The sequence below is a fragment of the Gobio gobio genome, assembly GCF_949357685.1.
Source record: "Gobio gobio genome assembly, chromosome: 10".
NCBI classification, from domain to species: Eukaryota; Metazoa; Chordata; class Actinopteri; order Cypriniformes; family Gobionidae; genus Gobio; species Gobio gobio.
The window spans coordinates 1,538,811-1,559,567 of record NC_137116.1 but is presented as its reverse complement, the minus strand read 5'-3'; the positions used below and the strand labels follow the sequence as shown (position 1 = coordinate 1,559,567).

The following is a 20,757-nucleotide window of genomic DNA, read 5'->3' as shown; positions in this document are numbered from 1 at the left end:
GTTATTCATGAGCAATTGTATGATGCTGTCCCAACAGATGAGCAGATGTACCGCTGTGAACACTGTGATGAGCTCTTTACATCAAAGCTGGAGTTACGGCGGCATCAGAAATACTCCTGCAGCAGCAGCAACTCTATCTTTGACTCACTAAGCGAAGACTTCAAACAGGAGCGCGAAGACAGCGATGAGCCAGTGCACGAGTGCAAAGACTGTGAAAAGATCTTCCCTAGCGAGTACAGGTCAGCACACTCCACCATACTGCACGAGATGTAATTACGCAGCAAGCATTAGGTAACCCCAAGCTGTTAAAATTAAAAAGAAAAAGAAAAAAGGTACAAGTGCTTTCTAATGTTTATACTGATTTGCGTACATCAGAGGTTCTCAACTGGTTTTGACCCAGATTTCACATTGTACCAGTGACCCAACACAGAACCAAAATTGTTTATTGCACATGTGTATGTTAAATGTGTATGATAAACGTGCTTACAATAAACTTTTGCATGATTAATTTGTTTATCTTACACAAGCAAACAAAAAAAGTCCTTTTAATTAAACACTGAAATTTACTAAAATTACAGTGAGCCACATAGGAAAACATTATGAAAAATTATTAACATGACACAGACCGCAAAGGAAAAGGTCGCCACAAACCACATTTGGCATTTGCCAAATTTGGCTACCAAGTGATAGATGTTTTGTTTGTTTTGTTTTTTTGAATATAGAAAAAAATATAGAAAAAAACCCGGACCCACTTATTATTAGGTGGCATTAACTATGTACTAACATTTAAATTGATCATTTGATAAAATGCACTTATTGTGTACATACTGTACATGTTTTTAGATTGTACTTACATTTAAAAAAATGCCTGCTTGTAATTACATCTGTAATTAATTTCTGTAGTTACTTATAATTACACTATTGGCCCTTCCCTTACACCTAGCCCTACCCTTAAACTTACCCATACCACCACACCTGTCCCTAACTTTACCCGTATCCCACCTAAATATCAGCAAAAGTGTTGCAATACAATACAATGTGAACACATTGTACTTATTTGTTGAAGGCCACCTAATATAAAGTGGGACCAAATTTTTTTTTCTAAAGATTCTGCAATTGTATTTATACATGGCTATGATTAGTTATATTATTTGCATTTAGCATTCTTCTTGCCTGTAATATGCAATCACAGGCCTCCATGGTGGTCACATAGAAAATATTTATGGTGTTCTTATTTATTCTTAGTCTCGGGCAGCATATGATCGTGCACACAGAAGAGAGAGAGTATAAGTGTGACCAGTGCCCCAAAGCTTTCAACTGGAAATCCAACCTCATTCGCCATCAGATGTCACATGACAGTGGCAAGCGCTTTGAGTGTGAAAACTGTGATAAGGTAGGTTACTGCGACTACATATTTTTGAAAGCGTTCATCAGTTTATATGTGGGAAGTTGAAACATAACATGCTCGTGGACTTATGTTTTAAAATGTCTTTGAAGAAAATGTATATCTTTTACATTCAGTAGTTTGTTTTAAAAGGTCCTGCATTGCATGTGACAAATGATTTTTTAACAGTACAAACATTCCATGTAGTCTCTTGATTAATATGAGGTCATGAAAGCTGAAGATTATAAAAAATGAATTAGCCAAATTTTGTTTAAAATTCTTTTAGATGGATGTCACACCACAGGACGTCAACTTTCCAAAAGTATTACTTTTCACTTCCCATGTACTTCAAATTTGAAAACATTATGATGCTAACAGTACAATTAATGCTCATTCATTTTCATCTTACATTGCCTTTACACAATGTTAGATTTGTATATTTACACTTGGCACTAAGTTGAGATATTTCTGTGGGTTCTTCAGGTGTTCACAGACCCCAGCAACCTCCAGCGCCACATCCGCTCTCAGCACGTCGGTGCCCGAGCCCACACCTGCCCTGAGTGTGGCAAGACCTTTGCCACCTCCTCGGGCCTCAAGCAGCACAAGCACATACACAGCAGTGTCAAGCCTTTCATCTGTAAGTCTGAGCAGTCTTGTCTAAGCCTCAGATACAATTACCAGTGTCCAAAGACCTCCCGGCTAGCTCCACCCCAAGATTGTGACAGCTGTTGTTTTATAGGTCAGAGAAACTAAATGAAATTCTAGAGCCATTCTTTGTTTTGTTCTACATTTGTTGCGCTTTTCTTTCGTGCTTTCTTTTTCGCTCTCTTAATTACTCCATTTTACCCTTCTTCTTTTTTTTTTTTTGTAACTGTGCATTTTCTTTTGAGGGCCCATTAAGGCTTGTATATGGCCAAGGCAGATTTATTGTTTAGAGGTAAATGTCTCTGCCATGTCTTAGCTGCCCTCTTACCAAAACTGAGAAAACATCATCTTCTTTTTGCTTGGCTTCACAATGTTCTGTGTGTTACCGTCCATGTCCAAATGCATGTATGCTGTACCAGTGTACATGTATTTGTATGTATACAAAATTAGTTGAACTAGTTCTTCTATTAATAAAGAATATAATCAACAAGTTATTCATATGCTAATTGATCATATTTTTTACATATAACATTGCCGTGTGTAGCCTTTTTTTTTTTTTTTTTCACCTTCAAAACAGAGTAGAGTTCAATGTAGACCATGGTAGCCAACGCTGCTCCTGGAGGTATGCCTTCCTGGACACTTCAGTTCCAGCCCTGCTCCAACATACCTGCCTTTAATTTTCCGAGTAATCCTGAACAGTTTGACTGGCTGTTTCAGGTGTGTGTCTGATTAGGGTTGGAGCTGAAGTCTGCAGGATGGAAGCTGTCCTAGAGCAGAGTTAGCTACTTCCGACATGATTGTGGAACAGCATGCACAGTTTATTGGTTTATCTAATCAGCTGCCGGATTATCACTTCTATTGAATGAACACCAAATGAAAACAGTATGTTAATAGAATTAACCAGTCATGTGTGTTCTCCCAGGTGAGGTGTGTCACAAATCGTATACCCAGTTCTCTAACCTGTGTCGTCACAAACGGATGCATGCAGACTGCCGCACCCAGATCAAGTGTAAAGACTGTGGGCAAATGTTCAGCACTACCTCCTCCCTCAACAAGCACCGGCGCTTTTGCGAGGGCAAGAACCATTATAATCCCGGAGGCATATTCACATCGGGCATACCAATGACATCCAGTCCTATTTTAGGCAAGTCCAAGTCTCATCCTGGCTTGAACCATGGTGGACTTGGCTTCGGTGATTACTTCTCATCCAGGCCACATCATGCAGGTTTGCCCTTTTCCCCAGCACCTCATGCATTCTCAGCCATGTCCCATGGCTTCCCAGGGATCTTTCCCCCATCACTATATCCTAGACCGCCATTGTTACCTCCTAGTCCACTGCTCAAGAGCCCACTTAGCAACAGTCAAGATGGGAAGCTGCCTCCTCTTGATGCTTCTACTCTTTCCGTGGTCTCATCCATGCACAACAGCAATGGCAATGTAGGAAGTGGTCTCAGCAGCCTGTCAGAGGAGAACCGAGAGTCCAAACTGGACTTGTCATTCTCAGACAACAAGAATAAAGTGAAGATGAACGACATGTCTGATGGTAGTGACTTGGAAGATGTTAACACATCTAGTGGCACAGATCTAGACACCACCACTGGCACTGTGTCTGGCTCTGACCTAGAAAGTGAGGCAGAAAGCGAACGGGAGAAGAGCAGAAGGAAACCGATGCAGGAGAGCAAGCAGGATGAAGTGAGCAGCAGTTCAGTATCTGTCTCCAGTTCAGGGAACCTCCCTTGTGAGCGCCCTTTCCTCTCCTCCCAGCATTCCTTTTTCCCACCACCAGAGGAGCAAGCACTTCCACCCTCCGGGGCCACCACTGACTCCATTAAAGCCATTGCCTCCATTGCAGAAAAGTATTTTGGCCCAGGATTTATGGGCTTGCAGGAGAAGAAGATGGGCTCCTTAAACTACCATTCCATGTTTCCTTTCCAGTTTCTGCCCAACTTTCCACATTCCTTGTACCCATTCACAGACAGAGCACTCAATCCTGGCATGTTCTTCAAACCTGAGCCTAAATCCCCTCATGAGCACATACAGAAATTACCCACAGCCACTGCAGATTCACCCTTTGACCTTACCACCAAACCCAAGGAGGTCAAACCTCTCCCTCCACCCCCCAGCAAGCCAGCCTTGCCATCCAACACCCTCCTGGCCCCTGGCGAGGAACAGCCTCTGGACCTTAGCATAGGCAGTCGAAGCCGAGCCAACCAGAACGGTGGCACACATGAACAGCGCAAGAATCACGTCTATGGCGCGAACTGTAAAGCAGCTAAAGATGAACACCCATCACTAACTCAGTCCCAGAACTTGCATCAGCCCCAGATGCCTCAGCCACAAACATCCCTTCCCCAGCCACCTCCTCCCCAGCAGCAGCCATCGCTCCACTACGCCAAGCCCTCGCCGTTCTTCATGGACCCCATCTACAGGTATTTCAAGCCGAGTAGGCCTTATTGTATAACCCAACACAATGACAATCCAAATCTGTAGCTAAGGATATGTTAAAATGTGACAAGTTATTGAAAAAGTATTGTTACCCAGTAGGTTTACAATCAACCTTCGTTCGTACGTAACCCTTGGTGTTGTTGTCCAGCAGGGTGGAGAAGAGGAAGCTATTAGACCCAGTAGGAGCTCTAAAGGAGAAGTACCTGAGGCCGGCACCACTACTTTTCCATCCTCAGGTATTTTTATTTTATTTTATTACATATATTTGATTTATTTCCTCTTGTGCCTTGTTAAAGATCCTGCTCTTCATTGCATTCAAGTACAGTGGAGTATGCTGAGATGCCAAAACACATTCCCAGTGTCCTCCGCCTCAGGCCTGTTTGGTTCAAGGGAAGCCTTGATGTTTTAAAAAAGTTCTGACTTCTGATGGTATTTATTTTCATTAGATTATTTTTCATCATGAAGATAATCTCAAAAGAGGTATTGCCTGTTCTGGCATGCTGTGCATTCAAAATTCGTTATCTTTTGCTTAGAAAAACAACCCCCATTGTTTGTGTTAGTATTTTAAACTTTTCCCACCTTTGAACGGTGACAACAATAATGAAAATATTATTAATAATGGCCTTTTGAATTGAAACAAATTATGCCACATACTTTTGGAGTAGACCATTGTCTCTGGGAAGTTCTCCGTTGAGTCCCCACCGCTAATAACTTCCTAGCATTTCTTTCTTGCTCTGGCTGCCTAGATAATGTCTGCATGTCGATCAGGGACTTCCTGTGTTTGTGTGTAATAGAATGGCCTCTCTTGTTGGGAACTGTCTTATCTGACCTGTAAATCTGGCCTCCATCAATGCTGACCTACCTCCCCCCAAATCCAAACCTTTTCTCGCTCTTTCCATCTCTCTTTTCAGCAACCCCCTATTTATTCAAATCTATTTTTTTCTGACTTCTACAGGTGGTCTATCTATCTATCTATCTATCTATCTATCTATCTATCTATCTATCTATCTATCTATCTATCTATCTATCTATCTATCTATCTATCTATCTATCTATCTATCTATCTATCTATCTATCTATCTATCTATCTATCTTTCTATCTATCTATCTATCTATCTATCTATCTATCTATCTATCTATCTATCTATCTATCTATCTATCTATCTATCTATCTATCTATCTATCTATCTATCTATCTATCTATCTATCTATCTATCTATCTATCTATCTATCTATCTATCATCTGTCTGTCTGTCTCATTGCATATTACTGCATTTTTTAAAATGTGTATTATGTTAGCTATATATTTGTCTCAGAGCCATATGTGGTCATGATTTTTTTTTTGAAAGTATAATCATTATCAAGAGCACATTGTCTTTGAATATTCTTTGCTAAAACACTGAAAGAATCAAGGTGATACCATGACATGTATAAATAAATTAAACACACTGTCTGTCTCAGTGTTTATCCATATTCCAAAAGTAGGAAGGATGTAAGCTGTTTTTGGCCATAGAGCCACATAGCGAAGCCTTTGTTCTGCAACAGGGGAAGTACTATCAGCGAGGGGTATCTTAAACTGCATTGTATGGTTACCGCTCACGGAGGTGAATGGCTCATTCAGACGCTTCTCTCAGAGATTTGTTGGGAACAAAGTAGGAGCCGGGGGCTCCCGAGGGGCTGCTCGAGTGGCTGCCAACGTGCCATAGGTTAGGGAGGTCACTCTTGAACAGCACAATCAAGACTCGACCTTCTGATATATAACTTCCTCCAGCTTTCCATCCTGTCTGGTTATGATGCAAACTCCCAGGCTCTCTGTCAGAGTTCCTCAGCACCACTATTATTTTGTTCTTCTTGTATCTGCCCTAAACAAATACAAAAAAGTTTCTTAGTCCCAGATGGACCCTAATCTCACACAAAATCAATTCGAGAGAAGTTTCTGATTAAATGAGCCCCTGAGCTGTGCATCAAACATAGAGTATTCCTCTCTGAACTCGCCTCATGTTCTCTCCTCAGGTGTCTGCGATGGAAAACATGACTGAGAAGTTGGAAAGCTTTAGTGCTCTGAAACTGGATGCTCCCAATTCCCTCCAGCACCCCTCACACCATCTTTTTAACTTCCGCTCCCCGCCTCCTTCTCTCTCCGATGCTATCTTACGCAAAGGCAAGGAGCGATACACCTGCAGGTGAGCGTCGCTCATGAAACAAGAGTAAACACATCCTTAAAAGATTCCTTTAACTCTACAATTTTATTTAGATAATTTCTATCATAGTCAGAAGTACACATTAATGCACACATAATAGAGAAATTGAGTATACAGAGATAAAGTTATCAATGTTTTGTTTTTGTTTTGTTAGACATCAAAATTTACATTGAATGTCCCCAGACAATGAGTTAGAACTCTCTGAATTTGAGAGTTGTAACAATGCTAGATGACTGTATCAAAGTGTGGTTTTCATCCTTTGCAGGTACTGTGGGAAAATCTTTCCCAGGTCAGCTAATCTTACAAGGCACTTACGAACACACACAGGAGAACAACCCTACAGGTAAGCCACTCTTATACATACACTCTTACACACACACACACACACACACACACACACACACACACACACACACACACACACACACACACACACACACACACACACACACACACACACACACACACACACACACACATATATATAAATGCAGTCTTGAAATTCTAAAGCTTTGTAACCCCTGTGTGAGGGAGACCCACCTCACAATTTATTCCAATAGTTTGGAGTTAGCTTGTTGCTAAGCTAAAGACACAATAATACACATAAAAATGCATAGCAAATCAGTTGCTGATTTTAATCTGCCTACCTTTTGGAACAGCCCTTGTATTGGAAATGTGGGTTACACTTTATTTTAAGGTGTCTTTGTTACACTGTAATTATATATTTAAGTACTGAGTAATATTAAGTAACTACATGTACTAACTATGTACTAACTAACTAGGGTTAGGATTGGTTTGGTTTGGTTTAGGGTTAGTTGCTTGTAAATATGCATAATTTACAGTTATTACTATAGTAACTACATGTAACATACTGTATGTAACAATAACAGTGTAAAATAAAGTGTTACCAAAATGTGTCTATGAGACTAATATACAAGTAGACACAAAAACTCACAGACAGTTTTTAAGTTATGTGACCAGCACATGAGATTTGTTCTGACGTATTGTGTTGCAATACAAGCATTGCTCATTCTAAGAAATATCACAGAAACAATGAAAGACATGAGACATGAGAGGCAGCATGATCAAAAAAGAAAGAAGATTGATTCTGTCTGTGCAGATGTTTTGGAGGTAGAGCAAGCTCTGGACAATGTTGGCTGGTAATAGCACCCTGGAGACATCCACGCTCTGTTTATAGAACAGCTTAATTATCATTGATTTGGCTCCTAACCAGCTGTGGAAAGTCCTCTGTGAGGGCACTTTGGAGATGGGGGGCTTTCAAAGTTCTAAGTGATATTTTGACCTAGGCATGACTAAAATGTAAAAGAAGAAAGACTTTTACTGCCAAAGGCTTCTTAACAGTCCACCTTCAGAAAAACAAATCAAGTAAAAACATTAATTTACAAGAGAAAATCTCTTAATTGTGGTGCTTAAACATGATTTTTACTATTGCTCAGAGTTAGGGATTGGTACAAACCCCTGACCATAAGTAATACATTTTGATATTCAACCCATCACTGACCGTTTGTGCAACAGACATTAATTGTACCTCAAATTTTGCGACTTCTTGACGTATGTTATTACTTTTCTAAGCAAACAGACTTTAATGATTTTTGCTCATCCATAGACATTAATGGAGAGACAGCTACTAACTTCACATAACTATTTAGCAACTACCTACAATGCCATAGCAACTACCCAGAACACCGTAACAGCCACATACAGTAGCAGTGTGTTGACTACCACTCACAACACTTCAACTCTGCATTAATTGCCTTTTCTTCAGAACGTGTAAAAATGTAGGTGTCTGCATTGTTTCCTTCCGAAATGGTTATTTTCTTTCTTTTATTTTTTTATTTACTTATTTATTTTGGCATTCTACTTAAAAGCACTTGGAAGTTCTGTAACGTGTATCAGTTTCACACAAGTTTTTCTTAGCGTACAAAAAAGGTCAGGCGGAATCAGACCCCTCTTTGAGTTCTACAAATCTACCATAGAGCCCTGTGAACACACTCAACGAGATAGAGAGCCTCCCGTGGGACACGGGCGCTACATGCTTGGCTCCTTCACAACAATCCCCTGATTAGCTCATTTAGAAACAATTTACCCTAACAAATAGCAGACATCATCAGCATCTCCCCATCTTACTTTCAGCAAAAAAGGCCGAGTCAGGCCAATATCAGAGCGGGCCGGCTTCAGGCTTCATTGTAGTAGGTTATTTGCCTGCTGTAGATGCTATCAGCTACTCTGCGTTGCGAAATTGGCCCACTAGGTCTGACCATTGAAAGACCCCATTCGGATTGTAACGCTTCATGTGCAGTCCTTGTAACAGAGAAAAAAAGAACTGAGATGATGAAGTAATTTAAAGTCCCTCTGGACCAAGTAATGAAAATAAACAAAATGGGGGGCAGAAAAGACTGGCTAAAAAAAAAGACTTTGCCTTGGCATTTTACCATTCTCTATGAACCGTGATGTGCCAAGTCTGGAAAATCGGTTCGTACAGAAGCACACACACACATTTGCTCGCCAAATAAACTGCAACATGAAAAGGGGCCTGCATCTTGATTCTGAGCACTTGATGACGAGCGATTTTCCCAAAGCAATTATCCCTGAAAGTCAACTTTGCAGCGACCACGGGAGTCTAAGCTACACCGGCCACCCAACAAAGGAGGCACTGTCCGGCGAACTCCTGACACTGCCTCACTGAGATGTTTGTTTATCAGCACATTAAACTGATGTTCTCCTGCCTATTCTGGCTGATCTGACATTGTAAACAAGCAAGCCACAGCGATGGAAGCCGAACCGTGACTGTTGAGACACTCTAGCACACAGAGAATATCTCATATCACATATTGCAAGGGAGAGTTTTTTTCACGTACAAATGAAATAAGAGCTTTCTGATAGAAGAAAGCACTGGTCAACACCTGCAAAGCTGTCCGCATTACCTTTGTCAGCCTCTTGGTGGGGTCATTGTCACTAAACATTGTACATATTTAATGGTAGCTACAGTATTAAGCAATATTTCCCACAAAATGTCCTATATTTCTAATCAAAACTTGACTGAAACTACAGATATGTTGAAAACATTGGAATTATACAAATTATAAAAAGCCCTAAAATGGTGTCAGTGTGCATGCTGATGACTTCTGACCATTGTTTTCAGTCCAGCAGAAACCTCATATGAAATCTTTGATCCCCCTCCCCTTCTTTCCTTCATAGATGTAAATACTGTGACCGTTCATTCAGCATCTCCTCCAACCTCCAGAGACATGTTCGTAACATTCACAACAAGGAAAAGCCTTTCAAGTGCCATCTTTGCAATCGCTGCTTCGGTCAACAGACCAATCTGGACCGCCACTTAAAGAAACATGAACATGAGAATATTCCAGGTAAGATCAATTTCCTTCTATTTTTCCAAATATTTATTTATTTTATCAATATTTATATATATTATCTCATTTTATTTTGAACGCAAATCTACAATGTTAATAGTCTTTATCAGTTAGAAGTAAAAAGTATTTGACAAGATGACATGCATGTTTATATTTCCCTCACTCTTTCTTGTTTAATGAGTTATTTAGTGATCAGTTTATTCATCTATTTATCTACTTATTTATTGTAGTGAGTCAGCAGTCTGGGATCCTCTCGAATTTAGGAACAAATATTTCCTCACCGAACTCTGAGTCTGACAATCATGCACTTTTGGATGAGAAGGAGGACTCGTATTTCTCAGAGATTAGGAACTTCATCTCCAATAGTGAGCTGAACCAGGCCTGTAGCTCCTCAGAGAAAAGGTACGCATGCACAAGCGCACACATGGACAGAATATGTTTTGAAACTATGGCAACAAACCGCATAACCTACTGTATAGAGTCAGACACGCTTGGTCATGAAGTTACAGTCTGCTCTCTAGTGGAGGACTGTGGTCCTGCTTCACTTTCACTAGCCGTGTGTGTGTGAGTTTGTGTGTGTGTGTGTGTGTGGCAGCACCCATTACAGACTTTGCCTTCAGTGGGCAGAGGAACGGGACATCTCAATGAGTCATTTCACCTTGTTGAGTTCTGTTCTGAATTAAGCACAGCCAGATACACATCAGGGAGCACATTCCATCGCCTTATGAAAACACCAAACAAAAGCTCATTACTGCCAAATTCATGAACCGTCAGCACGCCTGACGGTGTGTGGCCAGGTTCACGTTGCTTCAGATTTGGGTTTAGGTGCTGTGGAGTTTGATTCATGCAGACAAATGTAGACGAACAGATACATGGCCAAATACATGAATTCTTTCTTAGACGTGTAATAGTCCTCCTCGATTTTGCCGGTTCCTCCACACTCCATGCGTCCACCTCATCACTTAAAAGCTCTGCCGTGGACTGAAACCTCACACTGCCATCTGGGATCAATAGTCCTGTCCTGACTCGTACAAGCAGGCCTGGCATTTTAATATCTGTAATTCAAATAAGTGCTCTGTTTTGTCTCCCTGCAAATCGGCCTCACAGAAACACCCGCTTCAAATGGACAGGCAGCTGCAATATTCCCCTATGCGCTCATGCATCTTATTTCATGACGTTTGCCTGTTTCTCTCTCGTTTTCTGTCACTCTTGTGCAGCCAGTCTGCATTCATGGTGGAACGTGCTTTTACTTTCTTCTTCTGTCTTTTTTACTCTGTAGGAAATAATACTAAATGTAGTATCTGATTTGTTTCTCCTATAAAACATTGAGACTAGAAGCAGACCAAATGGATCATTTGGTAGTCTCCTGCTTTTCAATTGTTCTCCTGAGGAAAAACTTCTCACAGTCTCACATTTGCCTCTTCTAGAGTTTCAGAAGCTTTCTCGACATCTGAGCTACCCTGGCCAAATTAAGTTACTGTGTCAACAATTTATCTTTATTTATTTTTTTATTTCTATGGAATGTTAGGAGAGACAAAGTTGATACCTTAATGAAGAGCTCCATCCAAAAGTTATGAATGAGAAATTTAGGTACTCTTCCTTTCTCTACTTATGGGAGCTTGTTTCCGCCACGGAATACTTTTTAAAAACTTTTTTTTAAAGAAAATTGCGAGTTATAAAGTCAGGAATGCGGGATATAAGCTTGCAATTTTGAGATATAAAGTCAGAATTGCAAGACTTTTGACTTTCTCTTGCAATTGCAGCTTTATATCTCGCACTTCTGACTTCTTTTCTCAGAACTGTGAGATATAAACTCGCAATCGTGAGCTATTAAGTCAATTCTGATATATTGTATATATATATTCTAAGATATACTCTGAATATATCTTATAATTTTATAACTCGCAATTGCAAATTTTTATCTGGCTCTTCTTAGAAAAAAAAGAATTGCACTGGATAAATGTCTCAAATAAATATCTGAGATTCTAAGAAAAAAAATATAATTGATCAGAAAAAAATAAGAATTGCGGGATAAAAAGTCAAGAATTGCGAGATGTAAAAAAAAATGTTTTACTTTTTATTCAGTGGTGGAAACAAGCTTCCATACTTCCTCTATGAATGGCAGTGGAAAAAGACGTGATCTGTTCTCTTCACAATATGCAGAGAGGCATGATGGGGGTTTACCTGCAGCTGGGTTAATGGTGTTTCAATGTGTGTGTGGCTGGTCTGTCTGAGTTTGACTGTCAGTCTGTAGGGGGCTGCAGGTTTAGCCCTATCAGGGGACCCTCAGACTGAGACATTTATCTGTGTGCTGCATTGACCGAGCACCCCCCCCCCCCTCCTTTGGAGCTAACGCAAACAGCGCTCTGACATGTTTAGACTGAGAGACAAAGCGCAGGTCTGTGGCAGGACCTCTGCTGTCTCCCACGTGGCATGGACTTTCTCTCAGGCCAGGGCAAATTTGATTATGGGATATTTAAGCATGATGGAAAATAGGAAACAAGCAGTTCTTCTTGTTCCTTTTTTTTTCGTTTTTGGTAAGTCTACACCTCACATAGCTTAACCACCCACCTTACAACTCCACCCCCACATCACCACCACCACCCCTACCACCCCTCCCGGTGCACTCGACATTCGTCTGCCTTAATAGAAGTTCGTTTCAGAGCGCTGAAGTAAAAACGACTTTGGAGGGGTATGCGCAATGACATCATAAACTGAAATGTTTGGAAAAAGAGTGGTAGTGGAACGGCGCGGTGCTGATAGCTGCTTTGCAGAACAACCGTTTTTTTTTTCTGGAACTTGGTGGCAATGAGACAAACCATGATGATTGCTCCTGACCTGTCTAGCTCGCTCTGTCTCGCCTCTCCGAAATTAGCCAATTCATCATTGCCACGCTCGCAAGAAACGTCTGTCATTAATTGCAAAACCTCTGTGTTTGTCATTCGTGGATCTGTGTTTTCGAGCTCGGGCCAGGCAGGGGAATTACAGTCCAATCCAAAATGATGGATGGCAACCCGGAGACCAGCATAGCACTGATATTTGGCAGTCAGATTATGATGAGAGAATTACCTCAATGGACTCTCAGGGTGAAAGTAGTTTATTTTTTTATCTGATATTTTGGGGAGGTGTTGTTAGATGTCAGCCATTTCCCGAACTCCACACTCATCACCAGTGGCCATTAGAAATCTGGTGTCACTTCAATCCTACAGGGATATGTTAAGGAATTCCCAAAATATGTAACCACATTTTTTTGTGCAATGTTTTGTGTGTGTGTGTGTTTAGTTCCTGTTCAAATTGAAAGGTTTTTCAAGTTTAATTCCCAAGTTGGTAGAAACCTGGATAGGAAAATGCAAGATGATAGCTTTGAACATGAAAAATAAGCACTGAAATGTAGACAAAAAAGACATACACCAGGAGCCGTCTTTCTGCTTGGGAAATGGCTTCACTCAAAAAATATGGCCATTGTAAGAATCAAATATTTTAAAGGGGACATTTTATGGAGAACACTATTATTCATTTTGAAGTAAAACAGTTATGTAGTAGGCCTCGCCCATCCACCCACACAATGTATGGAATTTAAACAAATTAATAATCATTCAGAATCAGAAATCACACTGCAAAAAAATTATTTCCATTCATTCATTTCCAAAAGCGTGGTTTTGGTTCAGGACAATATCTAAGTATCCTTAAAACAAGATAAATTTACATGAAAAAAACTTCTGAACAAACAAAAGTTTCAGATGTGTAGCCTATATTTTCACTGGAACTCATGACAAAAACACAGATTAAGAAAAGTTTTTTTGGTTTGTTTTTAGTGCTGTGCATTGTCTCATGACCACCCTCTTTACATATCAACAAAAATTTTGTATTCAAAATCAAAGTATTCAAATAGGTGTTTTACTCATTTCGTTTGCAAAGAGCTTAGCCAGTAAAAACAGAAGTTGTTTGCATGTAGACATGTTAAAGGTACAGTAGTAAAATCAGCCTGTTGAATACAAAGCATCAAAAAGACAATGAAAATTTTTGTATGAAAAAACTAAATGAGGACTGTTTGGCATTACAGGTCAGAGCTGACAGAAGAGGAGCATCCGCAGAGTCACACTCCCGCTGTCTCCAAACTGGAGGAGGAGGAAGAGGAGATGGAGGGAGATGAGGAAGATGAGGAAGGCTCGTTGACAGAAAAGTCGCAGGACGAGACGGCCTCTCCCGCCACTATGGTGCAGGGCACTTACGACGAGGACGAGGAACCGACCCCTCTTCCTATGTCTTACGAACACACACGCAGGTCAGCAAAACACATCTGTCTGTTTATTTAAGAAAAGCTTAAGTAGAGCCACTCTCACTTAAATGAACACTCATTTTTTTTAAATCCTATACAGTCTTTTGTGACATTAGCCAAAAAAATTATTTGGTGCAAATTATTTGTTTGTTTGTAGTAAATGCACAGATTAAATATTTCTGATACCGAAACATTAATCGATTTGATTTTGATCTCATGTTAACTTTAATAGAGAGTAGTGTTAAGTGTGAATAATGTAATATATATTATTTATTACAAGAAATTAATCATTTTATTTAGCTAGGATGCATTCAATTGATCAAAAGTGACAGTGAAAACATGTGTATGTTACAAAAGATTTCAATTTCAAATAAATGATGTGAACATTTTCTACTGAAATCCTCAAAAAATGTATCACTGTTTCTACAAAAAATATTAAGCAACAGAAACTATTTTAACATGGATAATAATAAGACCCATTATTAATAATTGAGGATCAACAATAATTGAGCATTTTAGAATGATTTCTGAAGGATCATGTGACTAATGATGCTGAAAATCACAGGAATAAATTACATTTTATAATATATTACAATAAAAAACTATTTTTTTTAATTGCAATAATATATCTTTGATCAAATAAATGCAACCTTGGTACTTATAAGAAATTTCATTCAAAAACATTAAAAAAATCTTATTAAAAAAATATTGTTTGACTCCAGTTGTGAATATAATTACATTTACATTTTATACTACGAAAAGGATTCAATTTTGGTTGAGTGTTTATTTAAGAAGATCAGAAGTTGCAGAGAACAAAAATGTACTGTAACAAACGAACAATGGGCCTACAATGCTATAGCTCAGCCTCTGTTCCAAAACCCAGTGAGCTGCATAGACGCACTTGCAATGAAAAACGCCCGTTCCAAAAGGAAGCCAGCTAAATTATACCCAGTGTTGAATGTTTCAATTCAGTTAGTTTTAGTATTAGATGTAATATTAGTATGTAGACAGCAAGGCAGCTCACCAGATTGAGGAACAGAGTGTCCGTGTAACACTGGTCGATATGAATTATTGTAACCTTTAGATGTTGTTGAATAGACGTTCATTGTTTCCCATAGTGTTTGCAACTGTGATGCCTCATCGTCTGTCAGTCCTCTTAACAATAACTAACATAACTAATCAGCAATTTTATGTGTTTAATCATTGAAACTTTGGTTTGCCAAAACAACAAAAAAAATAGTCCTTTAACAGTTACACTTAACCATACAATTCCATAGAATTATGGAATTTGGAGCATCCAGTTCTGTTGCATTTCCGTTCACTCTTTCGCTGTTCTCATCTTGAACAGTATTGCTGTTGGAATGCCATGTTTCAATGATCAATATTTTGTGGCATATTTGTGGCACAGCAAGGGAGACTTATTCAGAGTTTCCCAGCATCTCGTTTAATTCTGCATGGACAGAGTTCTTGACACCAAAGCTGTGTCCATTTGTTTTGTGCTTTCATCCGCTAGTGTGATGCCCACCTATATTTTTCATGTCCCGTCACCATCTCATCCACTGCATGCTCCTCAAATGCATCCAGTTCCAATATTTAGATTTCAATTTTTGGGCTAACTGAGGGTCCCCTCCCCTCTCCACACCCCTGGCCCTTTCCCCCTCCCCTTCCCGGTACAGGTGTATTGAGGAGGATGCAGGCCTATTAGATCTGGAACCTCTGGCTGGTTTCCCCAAAGGCCTGGAATTCCATAAGGCTGGCGAGGAGCCCTATGACATTAAAGACATTTTTAGCACCTCGGTAGAGTCGGAGGCGCTGAAAGAAACACTTTTCAGGCAGGCTAAAACACAGGTATGTGACTGTACCTGCTCCAGAGAGCTTCTAATATGCCATGAGCCCATATTATCTTCTCATTACGTCCAGAGAAGGACAGAGAGTTAAAGAGCATCTTATGAATATGGACACAGTTCTTTTTAGTTTTGCCATTACTGTATTCCAGAGTTTCCCAACCAGGGGTTTTGTGGTAGACTTTGTCAGAAAAGCCAATTATTGAAAATAAAAAAGGCAAAAATATACAAAAATAAGTTTGGGAATCAGCCCATGCAGAAAAAGATGCTATAATAAAACTACACTCTTAGAAGACGTGTAAAAATTGTACCTTTAGGGGTAGAACATCTCGTCACTCGGGCAGTACCCTTAAAAGGATGTATTTGTACCTTATTTTTTACCCTTAAAGGGTGCATATTAGTACCTTGGAGTACAAATATGTACCTTAAGGTACTACTGTGAACCTTTTAGGGGTAAAAAACGTACAAAGATGTACTAGTGACAAGTGTTGTACCCCTAAAGGTACATTTTTTGCACCTTTTCTAACGACATGCAACTTTTGCACTACCTAATCATTGTCATTTTTATTTTGTTTTATAAATATTTTCAATGTTCAACATTGATACAGATATTAACTGAATGACATTAACATAACTAACACTATTAGCTTTCTGTATCATTACCTTGTATATCTAACTTTAAATTGTCTTCTGGTCTCAACATTTCATGTGGAGTTGTTACATGTCTTATATGTGTGATCCCAGTTAATGGTTTTCCTTTAATATTGTTTATCGACCAGACAATGTCTGATTTGGAATCCCTCATTATGTTTACAGGCTTTATATCCAACTGATATTATATAGTTTACAGTTTAGGTTGCATTACAATGTTTCCAAAAAGTGGTTTCAAACCCACATGCTGTTTTTTCCCCAGCTGTGGAACACGGATAAATAAGTTTTTGAGTATTCAATAAGCAGCTGAAAATAACAGCACGTGGATTTGGAAAGACAATAGATAAAAGACGATGTGTTTTTTGGCGCTGAGATGAAACTTTCCTTGTTTTCTTCATCCAGGCTTATGCAATGATGCTCTCTCTATCTGAGAACGCCAATCTGCATTCATCCTCCCAGAACTCCTTGGATGCCTGGCTCAACATGGGAGGAGGGCCGTCGGAAACGAGCTCCTTTCACCCCCTCAACAACATCTGAGAACAAGACAAAAGAGAGATCAGAAGAGATGGAGGGAGAAAGGAGGAGAGGGAAGAGACCAACATGAAGACCAGCAATGCCACAGTAGATGAACCACCACTATGAGCATAAGGAGGAGAACGTACTGTTGAGTGAAACAGACACAGGAACCAATCATAGATGGGAGAGTTTTATTACACAGCATAAAAGCAAGAATGGAATCATCGAATCCCAGCCATACAGCATCTTTCCTTTCTGCAACTAGCCACTATAGTGATGTTCTCTCCTCAGCAGCTGAATCAAGAGGGGGGCGATGCGTTCGAATGACTCTAAAATCACCTCTCCACCTCATTTTCACTTATATGCATTTCACAGAGACTGCTCTCAAGGTTTTTTTTACCATGTTCTCGGAGAAGAACAGGCCGGGTTGAGTGGACAGGGTAGATGATGCGTTTCTTCAACTGGAGATTTTAACCGTTTCTATACTGCATTCCATTCTCAAGTTGATTTTCTACAGCACTGTACCAAGGTTTCCTTTATAATAACTCACAGCCGAAGTCTTACAGTAGATCATTAGTGTAGGCATCAACATTGATTTCCGATGGCAATAGAAGCACTTAAGTCTAGCCTGCAACTAGCATGCTAACTTTCCCCCAAGTCTGACCGCAGTTTGCAAGCCACTGGCTCAAAAAGTCTATGCTGGAAGTCACCTTTGTGATTTTTGTTTCGGCTGCTCACCAGTCAGATAAAAGCAGCCGAATCTTCATATGATATATCACGCAGCACGGTTGTTCATGTGTATAGCATCATCGTCATTGTAATTATTGTTGTTATGGTAAGTATTTGAGCTGTATACAGGCCTTTAGTCTCGACTGAAAGTTTGTTTTTAAGAGTTAAATTATTCTTCAGTGGGGCAATTGGAAAATCTTCTTCTTGAATTCAGTAATATTATGATTTTTTCTATGTGATTTGTTCCTCGGTAAACAGTATTGTTTCTTTTTGAGCACATCTGTGCTTAAATGTTAATATAATTCTTTAGTGAAGGACCAAATTTGTACAATATTGTTGTATGATGTACAAACTAAGTTAACAGTTGGTAGCAGAGAGTGTTGTGTGCCAAATAACCCCCTTTTCTTTGACAATCATTTCTTTCTCAAGTGGTCGCCTCCACTGTTAGTAGTTTTATTTTCCCTCTGTTGTTGCTACTTACATTGATGAGTGTTTGTCTTTTATTTATTTTTATTTAGATTTTTTTTTTTTGATTCATGAAAAAATGAAGAAAAAAATTGTTTCACCCACTCTTTTGAAGGAATGAAATTACTGAAATATCATGGAAATTCAGAATTGTTCAAGCTCTGTGTAGAAAAGAAAGTTGCCAAAATCTGAAATACAAAAGACTGTGTTTCCTTTATGAGCACATAATAATCATGAAGTCTTGTTTATGATGCATCTGTTCAACCATTTAGAAATGTAGGCACTGCGTGATTAAAAAAAATGTAATTAAAATATCAGGTAACTCAAATAGAGGGGCATTATATTTTGACATTTTTACACATTTCATCACTCATAGTTAAACATCTTCATTAAAAAAAAAAAAAAATGGGTCGACAGTGTATATCTGGGTTCAAATTGCATGTTTCCTGTGTCGCATTTGTTTGTCAGCTGGTCCTAAATATCATATCAAATTTGAATTCAAATGCTTAATAATCCCAAAAAAGACACCGCAAGTGAGAGGGCTACTATGGGATTGTGATCAAATGGTGTGGTTTCTGAGAGATGCCCAAATCCATAAATACACATGAGTCCTTATTCAACTTCTCTGAACTGTGAAGCCAGCGAATGAATCGTAAACAGCTGAATGCATATCATGAATGTGTAGAGTAGATTTAATATGTAGGTTGAGTCAAACTTCTCTTGATTGAATGTCTTTTTGGTCAGGATTTCACCTTTACTTCCTCTCCTCACTTCTTTTTGGATGTTTAAAGACTCTCTGGAATCAGCACTTAAATCAAGCGCACCCCTGTCTGCCTAACACATACTTTCCTTTACATCTGTGCTCTTATCTTAGTACTGATTTTAATGAATTTTTCTAAGCAAGGCTGGTTTTAACAAGCACTTTAACTCATGGGTCAAACAGGCAATTTTATCAGATGCTTTTGAATAAAACAGCAAAGAATATCCAAGCGTTGCCAGAAGAGCTTGTCGGTTTTGAACATTAGGAATGTTCAGTTTTCACTGCGAATACAAACCAAACAAGATGGATTTGACTGGCATATCACAGGGAATCTGCTTGAGAACGCGCTGTTTAAAAACTTGCAGCAGTGTTGTATTTGAATATACTACCAGGTGGCACTCTTACCCTGTTTCATACTGTATCTCCTCACTATATCCTTGAGTAAAAAGCCTGTGTGATGCATAGGATTTCTAGGGATGGAATGGAATTATGAGTATGAAGTCATGTCACATACTACTGTACTTAGCAAGCGCTGTAGGTGAAGAAATTGACCCACACTGTTAAAATCATCATGGAAAAATGGTCAGAAAATGAACAATACAGATCTCCTTGGCCCACTGTTACATTGCAAACAAACGTATCATTTCAAAACCCGTAGATTACGTGGTTTCTCTAAATAAAAAAAGTGTATAGTATTTCAAAAAAATGACATTGATATGTCCGAAAGTTCATTTTAAACATGGGTTTGAAAATAGATGGTGCTTGTTTCATTTGGATATGAGTTGTATATTGCTTCTGTTATGTTTATTAAAAAAAATATTGTGCATGACTTGTGTTTTAGAGGTCATAATGGTGTCCATTTGTGAAATGTGTATCTTAAATTAAAAAGAAAAAAATAATAAAAAAAAAAAAATGAATTTGTAGATGCACTTATTGTACATGTGGTTAGGTTAGTAGGTTTGACTTTAAGTCCTGTTTACTGCCTTAAATACTATGGGCAGATGGTTATTGAACTGAACAATATGCTTGTGGGAGAGAAATAATGACAAAATTTACGGATTGTAGAATAATACTGAAAATTCTGAAATTCTGAAGTTCTTTTTTTTGATGCTTGTGATTACTGAAGATGTACTTTAGAGCAATTTCATGGAAAAGACATGATTCTGATGTTAATTCTGTAGAATAGATATGTATACCAAATGTAATCTTTCCAATGCTATGAAGAATTTATACATGAAATTGATATGCAATAAAAACCTGTGTGCTTTTTATATGAATGCATGTTTTTTTTTTCTCTCTTTTTTTTTCTAAATCATGTAGATTTATTGGGCCATGCAGGATGACAGTTGGTTGAGAAAATGGCCACAGTGTGCAGAGTACAAATCTAGGCAAACAATGGTGAAGAATTCTTTGAATAATTTCAATAAATTTGCATGTAAGGGATGT

General features: G+C 39.0%; 1 protein-coding gene across 9 annotated transcripts in view; it reads left to right on the top strand.

The window, feature by feature from the left end:
* prdm16 (PR domain containing 16) overlaps nucleotides 1–20,194 on the top strand; it is a 261,281-nt gene extending 241,087 nt beyond the window's left edge. For 2 of the 9 annotated variants that reach the window (XM_079827671.1, XM_079827677.1), the window contains 13 exons: nucleotides 38–239; nucleotides 1,246–1,393; nucleotides 1,671–1,706; nucleotides 1,868–2,021; nucleotides 2,934–4,458; nucleotides 4,623–4,710; nucleotides 6,488–6,657; nucleotides 6,941–7,018; nucleotides 9,895–10,064; nucleotides 10,298–10,469; nucleotides 14,131–14,352; nucleotides 16,023–16,194; nucleotides 17,244–20,188. In XM_079827671.1, coding sequence (XP_079683797.1) covers nucleotides 38–239; nucleotides 1,246–1,393; nucleotides 1,671–1,706; nucleotides 1,868–2,021; nucleotides 2,934–4,458; nucleotides 4,623–4,710; nucleotides 6,488–6,657; nucleotides 6,941–7,018; nucleotides 9,895–10,064; nucleotides 10,298–10,469; nucleotides 14,131–14,352; nucleotides 16,023–16,194; nucleotides 17,244–17,378 — 3,272 coding nt within the window. In that variant the 3' untranslated portion in view covers nucleotides 17,379–20,188. Of the gene's footprint in view, nucleotides 1–37; nucleotides 240–1,245; nucleotides 1,394–1,670; nucleotides 1,707–1,867; nucleotides 2,022–2,933; nucleotides 4,459–4,622; nucleotides 4,711–6,487; nucleotides 6,658–6,940; nucleotides 7,019–9,894; nucleotides 10,065–10,297; nucleotides 10,470–14,130; nucleotides 14,353–16,022; nucleotides 16,195–17,243 lie in introns of all 9 variants that reach the window. The other 7 variants (XM_079827678.1, XM_079827674.1, XM_079827673.1 and 4 more) reach the window with 6 other exon arrangements.
* Nucleotides 20,195–20,757: the final 563 nt, after the last annotated feature.